Raw genomic sequence first — 17,844 nt, forward strand, 5'->3', positions numbered from 1 at the left:
CTGCTTGATTGTGCAAGGACCACATCCTCCTCCATCTCACTCTATACCACCTATCCCCTTTGCTCCCCACAACCCTCCCCCCCCCCACCCCCCAGCCCCCTGCTTTTGGTCATCTTTGCCCCCCCCAGATCTGACTAAACTGGTCTTTACTTTCTGGAGTTTTGAAGAATGAGAGGGGATCCAATTGAATCATACATGATTCTGAAGGGGCTTGGCAGGGTAGACACTGAGAGGTTGTTTCCCCTGGCTGGGGAATCTAGAATACAGGGGCACAGTCTCAGTATAAGGGGCCAATCATTTAGAACTGAGATGAGGAGAAATTTCTTCACTTGCAGCATTGTGAATCTTTGGAATTCTCTACCTCAGAGAGTTGTGGATGCTCCCTCGTGAAGTATACCTAAGACTGGGATAGTCAGATGTTTGATCTCTCAAGAAATCAACATATATGGGGAACCAGTGGGAAGGTAGAGTTGGGGCAGAAGATGATCGTGATTGTATTGATTGGCAGGGTAGGCTCAAATGGCCATATTATCTACTCCTGTTCTTATTTCTTATGTTCTTATCTGACCTGTCAGCCAGCTCAGCTTGGGAGCCTGCAGATTTCCTCTCATAGCCAGAAAGCTGCAGTGGGACACCCATTTGGTGCATTCCAGCTCACTGGCAGCATTTGAATGAGGACCAGATCTTAAAATGGTTTAAACCTCCTGATGCTAGCTACGCACGCAGCTGCTAGGATGAATGTGTGTCCATGTCAGATGGAAGTTGATGATTGTCCTCCCTGCACCTTCACTATTAATTAATTATGTAATTGGATTCTACAGTTATAAAGAAATATTAATTTTATAATTCTCTGCACCTTTCGTTCATAATATCTGTAGAGAAATATTCAAATAAGAGCAGGCACATCCAAATAAAACAGTTCAGAGGAGTCACAATAACTGCATAATACAGCAGTTAAAAATAGACCATCTGATCATTTATAACAGATAGGAGCTCTCTAAACAACATAGCCATTTTTTTCACAAAGCTGACAGCTTTCCAATTTAACATGACACATACTTGGATTAAGCAGTTGCTGAAATGGATAGAGCTTCTGAAAATATTGCAGAGGAACACTACAAGCAAAGTGAACCTGCACCTAATTTAGGTATTCCTAAATATGTGGATCATCATTAAATAACAACAGCAACAATAAATGGTATTAAAGTTATACATTTAATGGAGGAACATGCCAACACCACTACACAAATAGGTATTACAAAATAAGATGTCAGTCCAGGAAGGGAAAAATTGGAGGGTGGAGGTGAAAAAGTTGGTTGGAGAGATTTTGGAAGATAAATATAATGGTGGAAAGGTTTAGGGCAACAGTTCTATGGACTAGGAGCCAGATCACCAAAGGCAATGCGCCAATTCACCTATGTAGAATTGAACAGAAATTCTTGATGGTAACTGAAGCAAATTGCATGGACTTACATAGAATTTACAGCACAGAAAACAGGCCTTATAGATAAGCTCATCTATGCTGATATTTATGCTCCACATGAACTTTGTCCCATCCTACTTCTTGTAACCCTATCAAAATGTTCGATTCCAGTCTTTCTCATGTATTTATCCAGCTTCCCCCTTAAATGCATCTATGCTATTTGCTTCATCACGTTCTGGTAAAGAAGTTTCTCCTTGTATTCCTGATTGGATTTATTATTGACTATCATATTTATGAACCCTGGTTTTGGAATCCTCAATAAGTGAAAATACCTTCTCTACATCTATCCTATCATATCCCTGCATAATATTAAAGACCTCCATCAAATTGCCCCTCAGTCTTTATTCTAAAAAACTGCAGTTTGTTCAATCTTTCCTGGCAGTCTAACCTCTCAGTTCTGGTATCATCCTTGTAATTTATTTTAATCCTCCGGTGTGTATATATCCTTCTGCGAATGTGGAGACCAGAACTGTGTATAGTACTCGAAGTGTGGCGGGGCCAAGGTTCGAGATGAGTTTAGCAGAGCTTCTCTGTTTTTCAATTCTATTCCTCTAGAAATGAGCCCCAGTGCTTTGTTTGATTTTTTTAAAGGCTTTGCTGACCTGCAATGCCACTTTTCATGATTTGTGAATTCCTACTCCTAAATCCTGTTGTTCTCTATCTAGACTCCTACTTTACAAATGCGGCAGTGTTTAAGAAATAATCAGTATAATGTTTAAACAGTTTAAATAGCTCATACCCACAAACTGAATGATAACATATTTCAAAGAAAAGTCTTTGTTAATGGATAAAATGGCTTTAGCGATTTTCATGATTTCCTTTCTCCTGGAAGAAAGGATTTCAGTGTTTAACATGCCTAGGTTTGACTGCAAGGATTGTTCATGAAGAGACGCCACGGCTTACAACAGGTAAATGAATTCGACATTAGAAGTTCCTAAATTGATTAGACAGAAGCAGTTACTCCGGACTATCGTACCCTGCTCGAGAACTTAAAAGCAAACACATCTATTTGTTAGAGATGTCACTGAAACATTCCTACTGGGTATTTAGTGCACGGAATTGTGTAACATGTTTCAATCTTTGAAACTTTACTACAATTACTATACCTTTAATAAATTACCAGAAAAAAATATTTATTACCTTCAACAAAAAACATGAAATAAATGTTGTAGACAGCTACAGGTATTAACTTTTGAGTAAAACAGCATCCAAACGCTGTTTGATAAACAAAATGTGTCTTTCCTTTACTGATGAATTACATAAATGCAAAAAACTTGCAGGTCTGTAATACAGGGCGAAACTACTTACCGATAGTTGTAATCACAGTGATGGCGAAATAGAAAGATCCGGCGAATTTCCATTGGACCCCAGCTTTATGCTGCTTGAGTTTCAAGACAACCAGCTCGAGTTCCTCATAGTTCTTCTCGCTCAGATTATATTTGGTCATGAGCTCGAACCTCCTTTCTTCCAGGTTCTTCTTCTCCGAGGTCTCCTGTTTGGACTCCAGGGCATCGAAGACGGCGGCTCCGACCAGCAGGTAGGTGAAGGTGCAGACAATGAGGGCGAGAGTCCGCACGTTCTGGCGCTTCATGGCGCCGCTCCGGGAGCTGCTGGACTCATGATGCACAGGAGAAGACTTGAAATCGCGGCGGAGCGACAACCCACACGCTCGAACACTGGGAGCTGTCTTTCAGCACCGTCGAGCCATGTCGCCACGCCTACACTGCTGCTGCTTCTAACCATATTAGGGGAAGGGGAAGGGCGGGGGGGGGGGTGGGGGGTTAGGGATGGGGGGAGAGCTGATTGTCACCAGGGCAATTACAGAAAAGGCACGCACCCTCATCGGCAAGCAAACCTATACTGGGAAATATTGATACATTGAAGGGAAATTGGTATGTTACAATGGCAGCTGTAAGCTGTTGCAAAGGTTATAAAGTGGATCTCCATATTCCCTACACAGTGAGTCTTGGGTACGAATGCGGACACAATGCCGCATGGGTTTACACATTTGAAAGAAAACAACAAAAAATAGACGCAAACTATGCTGGTGATTGGTTTAAGCGGACGTTATATTCGAAAATCGTAATCTGAGAAGTTCACGTAATTGACCAATAAACATTGATGTCAATCATTAGTCAGGGGTAATAAAAAATGCATTGGTGTAATTATTGTTTCCACTCGCACTTGCTCATATATCTAAAACTGGCGGATTGGGGTCTGTAATTGTATACTGCACGCTTCGCACTATCCTTCAGCACCACTTCGTCAATGCTCGTTAAACAATTGGCTCTGTTTGTGTGTGTGTGTGTGAATATTGCTTAGCGTTTGGTATTTTTAACCTTAAATCAACTAAGAATAGAAAACAAAAGGTTACTCTATAATAAACTGTGCCGTGAGCTTTCATATCTCATGCCACTGCCCCACCGGGCGTGATTACAGTTATTCGCTATAGATGTATCCTTGAGAACTAATTTTTATGCATGCGGCTAGATGTTTATTCGCTTATATGAGAATTGACAGGAGATTAATTAACAGTTGTTATTTAAAATTACTGGCGGTTATTTTGAATTTTATTAACTAATTCAATTCTAAATCTACGCAAGAAATTTGTGAAGCTTTATTCAGCAATTTAGAGTAATATGCATTGTTCTATTTATTGGGGTGTGGGGGGGGGGGGGGGGGGGGGGGTTGTGTTTTGCACCAATCTGTTAATTTGCCATTTTCACCGTTTTTTTTTTGTTTCTCTCTCGTCATGCCATTCAGCTTCATGCACTTTCCTTTGGCTGGGTTTTCGACTTTTCCTGACATTAATTCTAAACCCCACCACCACGTCCCCAACACACACACACACTACACACGCCTTTTACAGCAATTGTGCAATGCTACTTTCATTGTTTTGTCATTTATTTTACTTAGAAATGCATTCATTTGAATTAATCTGTAAAGTTTCTGATTTAGATCATGTAAAAAATGAACGAAATCCCCGTAAGGCTTTTCCTAAAATAAAATGTGGTGAACCAATGAAGCTACCTGACATGGCATTGTCACTTCAGGCAATAACCTCCATATAAATCAATCATCTCAGTATTAACCTCACCGCTTAAATTTCTTTAAACCCTAGAGATGTCAGTGAGTTGACTTTGCAGGAGAACCACAGGGAAGTCTACTGCAGAGGACCCTAGATGGGGAATAAAATGCTCTGATTGCTATGTGCAGGGAGATTTTAAACATGTTCTTCAATATATGTATGACGTTAGACAGAATTCACCTGGGTGAAGCTTATTACAACATTACTGTCACCCTTTAAAAAGCTGGGGCTGATCTTCCCGGCTAAAGTCTGAGTGCAAAGGAATGGTGTTCACAAGACATGTAGTTTGAGAAATTGCAGGCACAGAGGTTTGGATTCGTCATCTTCTCTGTCACTTCCAAGTTTTCCTGCCAAAAATGACAGGACCATGGAATACATCTGCCCTCACTGGGATTTTGGTGCGTATGAGATAAGTCTGCTGTCTAATTAATTTTCCATTTGTCACAGTTGATTGCATAGGCTAAGATCGGAATTGGGCCAAAAATTTAAAAAAAAATTGGGTATTCCCACAAGCTACCAGCCATGTTTTCCTGCAACAGATACCCAAAACTTACCACAACTATTTTCCATCATCTCCTCCCCACTGCACAATGGATTTCCCAGTGGAATTGGGAATCCTTCTCAAACTCCACCTAAAATATGCAACAGAGCAGATAGAGTGATAGTATATGAACATATCTTTTTCATACATTCTCAGGGTGTGGATGTCACTGGCTAGGCCAGCATCCCTAATTGCCCTTGAGAAGGTGGTGGTGATGTGCCTTCTTGAACAGCTGCAGTGCATGTAGTGTAGGTACACCCAAGATTTTGACCCAGCCTTGGTGCTTTGGTCAATGCCAGCTGGTCCATCCGGTTTCATTCCTTATCCAATTTCTGTAGCAGTTTTGATACAACTGAATGGCTTGCTAGGCAAGAGTCAACCACATTGCTGTGGGTCTGGAGTCACATGCAGGACAGACCAGGGACAGCAGATTTCCTTCCCTAAAGGACATTAGCGAACCAGATGGGTTTTTACAACAATTGACAATAGTTGGATTTTTAATTCTACCATCTGCCATGGTGGGATTCAAACCTGGGTCCCTAGAGTCTCTACCCTGGATCTCTTGACTACCAGTCCAGTGACAATACCACTGTGCCATCTCCTCCCCAATAAAACATTAATCTGATATTGTTACCACCTGTAGTTTTGAGAATTATGTTATCTATAATATTGCTAAAATACAATAATATACATTTTCTGGTTGTCACATCATCTTTCCTGTGTCAGACTTAAGGTACACTTCCTGATTCAGTCCCACATTTTAAATGTGCTTTGATTTCATTCTCAGCAAATTTTAACTCACAGGCTAAGCATGACAACTAAATGTACCAAGTGGAACCTAAATGAATTAATCCAATAATAAATAAATCCATATCATTTCATCTTCAACTCATTCATATTCAGTTCTCCTAGTTATAAGATCAGATAAAATCTACCAGTAAACAGACAGAAGCTAAACATTAAGTTTTGTTGGTACAGCTTAGTCTGTGTCACCGGTCTGGAGCTTAATTTTACAGTTTCATCCCAAACTAACTGCATACTGTTGCCAGCCCATAGGACCATATTTGTCATCCACCTTGAACTGTTCCAGCCCACCCAAACCCTGATTTTTCTTTTGGAAGTCAGGAAAAAGGTAGGAGCTATTGAAATATGGAGATTGGACTACAGTCCAGGGATGATTCTTAATGTGATCATTAGAGGGGCTCACCTTCACCAATGCCACAAGATCCTTCTTTGCCCCATTGCCCAAGAATTCCACCAAATGACTCCAGATTATGAGAACTCCCCCTGCTGCCAAACTCTAGAATTACATCCTTCCAAGCATTGCTAAGATGGTGTGACCACCCCCCCACAATTCTGCTGAATCCCAGTGCTGTGAAGTTCAATAATGCACAAAAATGGGCATGGAGATCGTGATGTGCAATTATTCTGCACCTGTTCATTCTGATGCAAACGACTTGATAATAGCATGCAGCCAATGTTTAGCATGCTGCTGTGTGGTAGCATGCGTGAGGAGGAGGCCAAAAAATTCATGAGAGGTTAGCACAAGTTCAAGTTAGCCTGCATTACTTAAAGCCAGCCTGCTCCTCCTAAAGGTGAGGTGCATTTTGACTAGAGCAAATGCTGGAAGTAGCTGGGGAAGAGTGTTCAACAGGAAAAGCATTGAAAAATGGTGCAAAAGGGCAGAAAGCATTTCCAAGATTCTCTGACGAGGCAATGGAGGCCTTGATGCAGGAGTTGAACAGGGGGAGAAAGATCCTCTATACACACGGGAGCCTTCCAGACAGACACCACAAACACAGTGGCAGCAGATAGCTTTCGTGGTCAATGTCAGCACTGTAGCCCTGGGAACCTGGATGCAGTGCCACAAGAACTTCAATGAGTTCACATGAGTGGTCAAAGTCAGCGAATGGATCTTCAAATGATATATCCTTACAAATTAACCACTAACCTCCCGAACTTCTAAATTCACTATTATCCTTTCACTCATCTACCAACAGTATCAGCCATAAATCATACCTTACATTCATATCTCTTTCTCATACATTTAGCTTCAAGCCTTACACCCACATCTCACAGCTTGTAACCATAACAGGCAGACTATCCAAGCACATTGCACCACACTCACTGAGACACCTCCTTCTCTCTTGCAGGGTAAGCTGGCCCATAACCACAAGTGGCAGCACCTAACTGGCAGGGGAGACCAAATCTGCCCTAAGACTGATGGAGTAGACAGTGACAGAGCCAACATTGCAGCGGCCATAACTGAGGTCATGGGCGGTAGCAGAGCTGAAAGGATCAAAGATGGCCACAATCTCATACCTAATGCATCTTCTGGCAACCCATTTCCCCCTCAGCCCAGGGTCTCTTCTGATTTACAAGCCACAGATGGTCTAAGCATGCACCTCTCTCTTCCACCCCCCCCAACACCTCCCCCCAGCACAACCTCTTCTCAATTACAACCCCTTTTCTATCTCCTTGCAGAAACCTAAGGATTAGAACCTGGTTGGGCAGTGACGCAGCAACTAACATGTAAGCAGTTGATGATCCATTGAAATATCACTGTTGCATTCTCCTTCCCGAAGATGGACGCATGATCAGCTCTGTGAATTTAGGACAGGGTGTTAGCTTGACCTTTGAACTACAACTGGTACTGCTGGTATTAAATCAGCCTTACACACTGATTGACATAATTGCCACCTACTCTGGCAAATGTTCCCAGCTTCAGAAATGTACCAAATGTGTATGCACATGCCATAGGCACGATTTTGAACCCAAAATGGCATTCATAGCACAAAAAAGGCCTGAATTCTACCTTCAGCATGTGGGCACATGCCTGACATGCCAGAATGTAATATGACGCACATGACATTGGGTGCAAGTCCTGACATCATCGCGCATTCGCGTGATATTTCATTTGGCGGACGCATGCTGGAGTCAGTTGTGCATCTGCCGATAATTGAAAGGCCTATTAAGGCCATTAAGGACCCAATTAACTTGAAATTTACGCTGCCTGTCCAGCCTAACAGTTGGCAGGCAGGCAAAAAGACCAAGCGGCCTTTACATTTTTTAGGAAACCTCATCCACAAGGTGGGTAGGGGTTTCCTAAAGCTAATACTAATTAGAAAACCTTTATTTTGAAAATAAAAACATGTCCCATCTCATGTGACACAGTCACATGAAGGGACATGTTTCATTAAATTTTTAATGTCTATTTTTTTAAAAAGCGCTTCAATCTCCCTGAGGCAGCTCCGTGCCTCAGGGAGATTGAAGCACCCTTTCGTGCGCATGCAGGAGCTGCGCGCTAGAACCAACTCTCCCTCCTCCTCCCGCCTGACAGGTACTGCTTGCGATCCACACAGGGCGGGCCTTAATTAGCCCACTCACGTGAAATCATGGTGCAGAGCAGATCGTGGGCAGAAGTCTGCTCCCTAACCGCCCATACCAGCTCCTGCCAAGCCCACCCAACGCAGGAAAAATTCAGGCCATAAGATACAGGGTTGAATTTTGCAGCACATGATTCTCCCCATGTTGTTAATTCCCTGTATCGTAAACTGTCAGAATTTGCCAGAGATGAAGCCAAATACTCACTCCCAACCTAGATGTACTATCACTACAATGACTGTGGTGGTTCAAAAAGAGGGCCCACCACCTCCAACTAAACACACCTAAGGATGGGCAACAAGTGCAATCTTGGTAGCAATTCCCACATCCTAAGAACATAATTCAAGAGCATCCATCCCCAAATCTAACATAGTCCAAACTCTCAGAGTGTTGCTAAGCTCCTTGATTTCCCCCATTTCCACCTCTTTCCTGTGCTGTTAACTGTATTCTGGCCCATTAAAAAGGTAAAGGAAAAAATGAGTACACAGATAAAAGAATACATAATAATAATCGTAGTAGTTTATGAATTTCATAATCCACGGACTATGGGATTTCATTACTGAACAGTGGTTAAAATCCCAAACCACCATATAAAGAAATTACAATTTTATGTTTTCAATCACTGTGAATCATTGTTAATACATTATATATTATATTCCTGTAGTTATCCTGACTGATTGTCAGCATTGCCACTAGGTCTGCCAGTCAGACAGAAAAAGAGAATTACTTTTAGACAAATTTTGTTGAAACTGCTGTAGAAAACCCAAAAGGCATTCACTTGATGCAATTAATATTCATTTTCGCAAGTACATAGAGTAATATATAATGGTTATTTGTGCAGTGAAAGAAGCTTGCCCATCAACTCAGAACATAAATTTTCAATGAGGACAAAAGGCTGTCCTGTCATCATGTTGAAACAAGATAGTCACCTTGAAACTGATGCTTGTGCCAAAGATATCGGTTTTCAAAAGATGAATTTCAAGTTAATTGGCACAGATTTTAAGTGAGATCTTTGAGAGGGAACAGGATTGAGATTTTGAAAAGCTGTTAAACTATAAAGTACTAAAATTAAGTTGAATGATATAAGTCAACCTGCTTGAAATGGAAAGGATAGGAACTTCAGGTTAAGAATTTGCGCACTACTACTCTACAGCAAAATTTCATGACAGAAGTGTATAAACTATAAAGCACATTAAAGAACAATGTGCTAGGCTGTACTGTGGCTGTCTGCTCTACTCTTGGACCTTGCCATTTTTGAGGCATTGCTCCTCCCACATTCTCAATCACTGACAAAGTCATAGACTCATAGCACAGGAGGCAACTTGGCCCATCGTGTCCACCCTAGTCAACAAAGATCTGACAACACTAATCCCATTTTCCAGCGCTTGGTCCATAGCCCTGGAGGCCATGGCAATGCAAGTGAATATCTAAACTCTTCTTAAATGTTACGAGAGTTTCTGACTCATAGGGTCATAGAGTCATACAGGTCTACAGCACAGGAGAAGGTCCTTCGGCCCATCGAGTCTGAGCCTGTCAAACAAGCACCTAACTATTCTAATCCCATTTTCCAGCATTAGGCCCATAGCCTTGTATGCCATGGCATCACAAGTGCACATCCAAATACTTCTTAAATGTTATGAGGGGTTCTGCCTCTACCATCCTTTCAGGCAGTGAGTTCCAGATTCCCACCACCCTCTGGGTGAAAAAATTCTTCCTCACATCCACTCTAAATCTTCTGCCCCTTACCTTAAATCTACGCCCCCTGGTTATTGATCCCTCCACCAAGGGGAAAAGTTCCTTCCTACCTACCCTATCTATGCTCCTCATAATATTATACACCTCTATCATGTTCCCCTCAATCTCCTCTGCTCCAAGGAAAATAACCCTAGTCTATCCAATCTCTCCTCATAACTAAAACTAGTCCAGGCAGCATCCTGGTAAATCTCCTCTGCACTCTCTCTAGTGCAATCACATCCTACCTATAACGTAGATTCCAGAACAGCATGCAATACTCTAACTGTGGTCTAATCGGCGTTTTATACAGTTCCAGCATAGCCTCCCTGCTTTTATAATCTATGTCTCAGCTAATAAAGGCAAGTACCCCATATGCCTCCTTAACCACCTTATCTACCTGTCCCCCTACCTTAAGGGACCGGTGGATATGCACACCGAGGTCCTTCTGATCTTTGGTACTACCATTCATTGTGTATTCCCGTGCCTTGTTTGTCCTGCCCAAGTGCATCACCTCACACTTATCCAGATTAAATTCCATTTGCCACTGATCAGCCCATCTGACCAGCCCGTCTATATCCTCCAGTAATCTAAGGCTATCCTCCTCACTATTTACCACACCACCAATTTTCGTGTCATCCGTGAACTTACTGATCAACCCTCCTACATTCAAGTCTAAATTGTTTATATATACCACAAACAGCAAGAGACCCAACATTGATCCCTGTGGAACCTCACTGGACACAGACGTGCAGTCACAAAAACACCCCTCGACCATCATGCTCTGCATCCTGCCACTCAGCCAATTCTGGATCCAATTTGCCAAATTGCCTTGGATCCCATGGGCTCTTACCTTTGGTAATAGTCTCTCATGCGAGACCTTATCAAAAGCCTTGCTGAAGTCCAAGTAGACTACGTCAAATGCATTGCCCTCATCTACACACCTGTAGATTAATTCTGTCCTACAGAATTGCTTCCAATAATTTCCCCACCACTGAGGTTAGACTGACTGGTAGTTCCCTGGTTTATCCCTTCATCCCTTCATGAATAACAGTACCACATTGGCTGTCCTCCAGTCCTCTGGCACCTCTCCTGTGGCCAGAGCGGTATTGAAAATTAGACTTAACCACCCTTTCAGGCAGTGAGTTCCAGACTCCCATCACCCTCTGGGTGAAAAAGATTCTCCTCAACTCCCCTCTTAGCCTTCTACCTCTTACCCTAAATCTATGCCCCCTGGTTATTGACCCCTCTACTAATGGAAAAAAGTGCCTTCCTATCTACCCTATCTATGGCCCTTATAATCATATTCACTTCTATCAGGTTCCCTCTCACCCTTCGTTGCTCCAAGGGAAACAACCCCAGCCTATCCAATCTTTCCTCTTAGCTCAGACCCTTCAGCTCAGGCAACATCCTGGTAAATCTCCTCTGTACCCTCTCCAGTGCAATCACACCCTTCCTATAAAGTGGCAACCAGAACTGCATGCAGTACTTCAGTTGTGGCCTAACTAGTGTTTTATACAGTTCCAGCATAACCTCCACGCTCTTGTATTCTACACCTCAGCTAATAAAGGCAAGAATCCCATATGCCTTCTTAACCACCTTATCTACTTGTCCTGCTACCTTTAGGGATCTATGGATATGCAAACCAAGATCCCTCTGATCTTCAGTATTTTCCAGGGTCCTACTATCCATAGTATAATCCTTTGCCTTGTTAGCCCTCCCCAAGTGCATTACCTCACACCTTTCCGGGTTGAATTCCATTTGCCATTGCTCTGCCCACCTGACCAGTCCATTGATATTCTCCTGCAGTTTACAGCTATCTTCCTCACTATTTACCATCCTAGCAATTTTCATGTCATCAGCAAACTTCTTGATCATACCCCCTACATTTAAGTCTAAATCATTTATGTACACCACAAACAATGAGGGCCCCAGCACCGAGCCTTGCAGAACCCCACTGGAAACAGACTTCCAGTCACAGAAACATCCCTCCACCATTACCCTCTGCTTCCTGCCTCTCAGTCAATTTGGATCCAACGTGCCACTATGTCTTGGATCTGATGGGCTCTTACTTTCTTGACCAGTCTGCCGTGAGGGACCTTATCAAAAGCTTTGCTAAAGTCCAAGTAGACCACATCAAAAGCATTACTCTCATCAACACTCCTGGTTAACTCCTCAAAAAATTCAATCAAATTTGGCAAACACGTCCTTCCCTTAACAAATCCATGCTGACTATCCTTGATTAATCCATAACTCTCCAAGTGCAGATATATTCGGATCCTCAGAGTTCTTTCTAGTAACATCCCCACCACTGAGGTTAGACTGACTAGCCTGTAATTTCCTTGTCTATCCCCCTTTTTCCTATGACTACTTCCTTGTGCCCCTCACCATCCACGTAGCCCTTTCCCTTTTTAACTACACTTCTTTCTGTACCCATCCCTGGAGTAAACGTTCATCCAATTGCCACAATTGCACTCTCAAAGTTCCAATTGCCTAGTCTTTGGCCATTCATTCTCCACTTTATTTCTACATATGTTGACGTGCTCAGCCAGTCTTTCATTTTCAACTTTGCTGTCTTTGTTCCCACCAAAACATTAACTCTGTACTATCATGGTCGTTCCACCCATTGCAGCATCCATCTTTGCTGCACAAGGCCAAGGAACACAGACTCGAGCCATCTGTCACAAACAAAAACAAAAATAGCTTGAAAAACTCAGCAGGTCTGACAGCATCTGCAGAGAGAAATACAGTTAATGTTTGGAGTCCGTATGACTCTTCATCAGAACTAAGGAAATATAGAAATGAGATTAAATATAAGCTGGTTGAGGGGGTGGAACAGGTAGAGCTTGATAGAGGGCAAGTGATAGGTAGAGGCAAAGAAGAGATTGCCAAAGATGTCATAGACAAAAGGACAAAGGGGTGTTGACGGTGGTGATATTAGCTAAGGAATGTGCTAATGGTGACATTAAGGGTAGAAAGCAGGACGAGCAAGTGACAGATAGCCCTAGTGGGGGTGGGGTGGGGGGAAGGGATCAAAGTAGGCTAAAAGGTGGAGATAAAACAATGGATGGAAATAAGGTCTGATTTGACTGCATCACTGGAACTCATTTTTCTCTGCCAAATTCATCCACTACCCCAGTATCATCCTGGATAGCAAAGGTAAACCCTGCTTTGTTTTTTTTCTACTCATCATCTCCTTAAGACTCTCTCCCTTGTCCAACTGCAACAAGTGTGACAAGATCATGGATGACTTTGTCACGAAGGTTGTGACCATCTGTTCAGCCCTAGCCCTGAATCTACGTCTCGCTCAAATTTTTCTAGCATCTCGTCTCATACCCTCTCCACGTTATCTCATACAGGAAACCAACATCCTTCTCCAAAGACCCCATTCCCACTAAACTGTTAACTGTCCATCTTCCTTTCCTGGCTCCCAAGCTAACTGGAATTGTTATTGGTGCTGTCTCCTCAGATGTTGTCCTTCTGCCTTTCAACACCACTGTTTTACTATCTGCTTCAAAAGACATAATCTAGAACCTCCTGTCCTTGGAAACTAACTCTCCATCCCCAATTTCTCTGTTTACTCTCCAAAGTTTCTGAATATGTTGCCATCCTTCAAATCCATACCAAGCTTTCCTGTAACTCCATATCTGAATCTCTCTAGTTAGCTATCTGGTCCTGCTACAGCACCAAAACAGGCCTAACCAATGTAACAAATGATAACTTCTGTGATTGTGACCATGGTTCAATAATCCCCCGTCATCTTCTTTGACCTCTCTGCAGCATTTTATATAGTTGATCACACCATCTTCATCTAATGCCTCCCTTTCAGCACAGTAGGAATACGCTTGCTTGCTTCTATTTACATATCTGATTGTAGCAACAGGCTCTCCAGCAACAGCCTTCTGTTTTGAATCTGGACATTATAAATTAACGTTTTTCATTCTAGTTGTGAATCGCTATTCAGTTTGCTAAGATGCAGTTGAAGCAAACTTTGAGCCCGTTGGACATAAACAGGCATGGGACTACAGAGAAAGTACGATATAGGTGGGATAGTGCTGAAAATATATTTTTTAAAATGTATGAAGGCTACTTCCATCAGAAGGTCAGTTAGGATTCTTTCATTCCTTGCATCTCATGGTCTTGCCACATTGATGTGGCAGATATAACGGGTGTCAGCTGCCCATCTGTCAGTTACGGTGTGACAAGTATGCTAATAGCCCTTCTGTAAAAGGGCAGTAGCATAATTCGATAACTTATCTCCAGATGAAGTGTCTCAGTGCTTTAGAGTGTGGCCAGCAGGATAAATCTTAGAGATAGTGTAAAATGCGTTAAAACAGCATTGCTCATATTTGGCATAATGATGTGGTGAGGTTGGTAAAAGGCTCAAAATATATCTTTCTATACTTTTCTCCATTCCTGATAAATATATAACTTTCTTGACACAATACTTCATTGTTTGTTTAGAATGTACATGCAAAATACCAAGTACCAGGTGCAGATTATTTTAATTGTACTGAAATAATTTCTGAAATGAAAATTGTTTAAATTATCGTTATCTTGAATGCTTTTTTGTGTTTTGGTGCATTGTAATACAATGATGGAAGGTACACATTATTTAAGGGATGTCATTGTTGTTTGAGTTATAATTGTAATGACATATGTAAAATGGGCAAGAAAGATATTCACCATAGAAGGAATAAGAAAATATAATAAATGCTGAGGGAAAATGCTTTGGAAGTGTTAGCTTTAAATCAGGTATTGGTCATTAATTTTCGTATTATTGAGTGCATAATACAAATTTTATAGTTAGGTAATTGGCGACGTGAACTCTATCCTCTGAGTTTTGTAACTTAATGTCTTCCAGCTTTTCAATTATAAAGGAAAGTTTATTTTGGAACCTCTCTTATTTGCTTATGTGAATCAAGTATAATTTGTATAATTAATCATAATGTCTGTTATTATACAATATTAATACTCATCAAGTTTCATGGATAGAATTTTTTGAGTTTTGGAAAGTCGACTTTCTAATTAATATAATTTGGATATTATTTAGATATTCAATTTATGTCTAATTAGCAGAATTCATAATTACACAGTTTGGGATCTTGTAACTCTGAAGGTGCTTCTCATGCTAGCAGTCCTATAAATTTTCACTTATGGACACTAAAACTGTACTCTTACTCAATTTTAATCATGCCACCCAATCATTGCTGTCTGCTGAAAGGTGAAAAAAAAACTGGGCATTCTTGACCACCAAGAGTAAAAGTTAGACTCAGCAATCAGCCCCAAAACTACTGTGAATTTTAATCTCCTGCACTCTACATTATAAGGATAAGCTTGTTGATGCTGAATTCCTCCAGGGTAATAATAAGGGCATTGTGCCAAATTTCTTAATACATAACAGATTGGAATAATTTGTTCTGCATCTCAAAAAAGCACTCAACCAAAACATTCTCCACCTTCAACCTGTTAAAACTTAAAACAACACAACATGCATTTAGATAGCATCTTTAACATAGTGAAATACATAAAGATGCTTCACAGGAGCATTGTCAGACAAAATTTGACACAAAGTCACCTAAGAATATATGAAGACAGATGACCAAAAGTTCACAAAAAGAGGTAGGTTTTACGGAAAATCTTGAAAGAGATACGGTAAGCAAAGTGGAGCGACTTAGGCAGGAAATGTTACTTGATTTTGAGAAATTGTGGCCAAATTGTTCGAAATGGCTTGATTACATTTGGGTGTGATGTAAAAAATTAATTATATGCTAATTGGCATCTATGAGAGATTTTCATCCACCATTCTCTGACTTTCTTTCATGTGGCTTTTTATATAGTGCCCTCATGTGGTTCGTCCTCAGTTCTTTTAACCAGGAATTTAAGTAGCATAAAAACTTGCAAGAAATCACAGGACAGAAATTTGACCATTTGGTGTTAAAAAAGAACTTGTTGTGGATACTATCCTATTGCCTATCACAGAATGTAAACATTATCCACTGGCCATCTCTTCGTCCACTAAAAGGCAACAGGTGTTTTTTAACATTAATACCATAGCAAAATTGAAGCATTTAGGTCCATAAAGTATCATGATCTGAGTTTCATTTTTTCTGCCACAATATGTATGGGTTAGACATTAGGTTGACTGAAAGAAAGTGTTCCAAAACATAGATGTTTTGTTTGGTCAGGTGACTGAGAGTTGGCCTAAGCTGTTCAATTCAAATGCAAAAGTTTTATTTTTTTTTACATATGTGTAACTGGTAAATTTTTTGGAGTTAAAAGACACATATCCAAGTTTTATTTGCTCTGCTTTTTAAGTATTTCTCAGTCTATCTTGTTAAATTGAGTAGTCTATCTGAAACCATCAACTGAAGGTTAATACTAAGGAAGCTATGTCCAGTTTACAGCACATTTTAAGGTAATCCAAGCTTCTGTTTGTTGTTTTCAATCTTTCAAAGGAAGATGGTTAGGAATATATTTACCGTAATTTCACAACTGCTTATTATGTCAGCCTATGAGGGCACACAATGTAATAGAGATCAAAGTAGATGTAGTTTAGCATGAGATAACATGGGTTAGAAACCCAGCTCACTAACAAACAGAATGCTAATGTTGTAAACTGTCTGGTTCAGCATCAGAGAGTGGCTGGGAAGGGAAGAGAGTCAGTGGCAAGGGAGCAGAGTTTGTGCCAAGGGCTGAACATGATAGTTTTGATTATCCCAGTTAAGACAGTCTTGTTTTAACACTTTTCAAAACTTAGTTTTCCCAGTTTTCCAGCTACAACACCGGGATCAAGCTGTCAATGTGAAAAATTGCCCAGGTATGTCCTGTCCACAAAAAGCAGGACAAATCAAACCCAGCCAATTACCGCCCCATCAGTCTACTCTCGATCATCAGTAAAGTGATGGAAGTGGTCATCGACAGTGCTATCAAGTGGCACTTACTTAGCAATTACCTGTTCACTGATACTTAGTTTGAGTTCCGCCAGGGCAACTCAGCTCCTAACCTCATTACAGCCTTGGTCCAAACTTTGACAAAAGAGCTGAACTCCAGAGGTGAGATGAGAGTGACTGCCTTTGACATCAAAGCAGCATTTGACGGAGTGTGGCATCGAGGACCCCTAGCAAAACTGAAGTTAATGGGAATCAGGGAAAAACTCTCTGCTGGTTGAAGTCATACCTAGCACAAAGGAAGATGGTTGTGGGTGTTAGAGGCCAATCATCTCAGTCCCAGGACATCACTGCAGGAGTTCCTCAGAGCAGTGTTCTAGGCCCAACCATCTTCAGCCACTTCATCAATGACTTTCCTTCCATCATAAGGGTCAGAAGTGGGGATGTTCACTGATGATTGCACAATGTTCAGAACCAACCGCGACTCCTCAGATACTGAAACAGTTCATGTCCATATGCAGCAAGACCTGGACAACATTCAGGCTTGGGCTGACAAGTGGCAAGTAACATTCATGCCACACAAGTGCCAGGCAATGGCCATCTCCAACAAGAGAGAATCTAAACATCTACCTTTGACATTAAATGGCATTTCCATCACTGAATCCCCCACTATCAACAACCTGGGAATTACCATTGACCAGAAACTGAATTGGACTACCTATATAAA

At 41.3% G+C, this 17,844-nt stretch overlaps 1 protein-coding gene across 1 annotated transcript in view; it reads right to left on the bottom strand.

The window, feature by feature from the left end:
• Nucleotides 1-4,367, bottom strand: part of kcnk3a (potassium channel, subfamily K, member 3a) — an 84,254-nt gene extending 79,887 nt beyond the window's left edge. The window contains exons 1-2 of the mRNA XM_041188559.1: nt 4,351-4,367; nt 2,792-3,081 (exon numbers count right to left, since the gene is read on the bottom strand). Of these exons, the coding sequence (XP_041044493.1) occupies nt 2,792-3,074 (283 nt within the window). The 5' untranslated portion in view covers nt 3,075-3,081; nt 4,351-4,367. The remainder of the gene's footprint in view (nt 1-2,791; nt 3,082-4,350) is intronic.
• Nucleotides 4,368-17,844: the final 13,477 nt, after the last annotated feature.

The sequence above is a fragment of the Carcharodon carcharias genome, chromosome 5 (genome assembly GCF_017639515.1).
Source record: "Carcharodon carcharias isolate sCarCar2 chromosome 5, sCarCar2.pri, whole genome shotgun sequence".
Lineage (NCBI taxonomy): Eukaryota > Metazoa > Chordata > Chondrichthyes > Lamniformes > Lamnidae > Carcharodon > Carcharodon carcharias.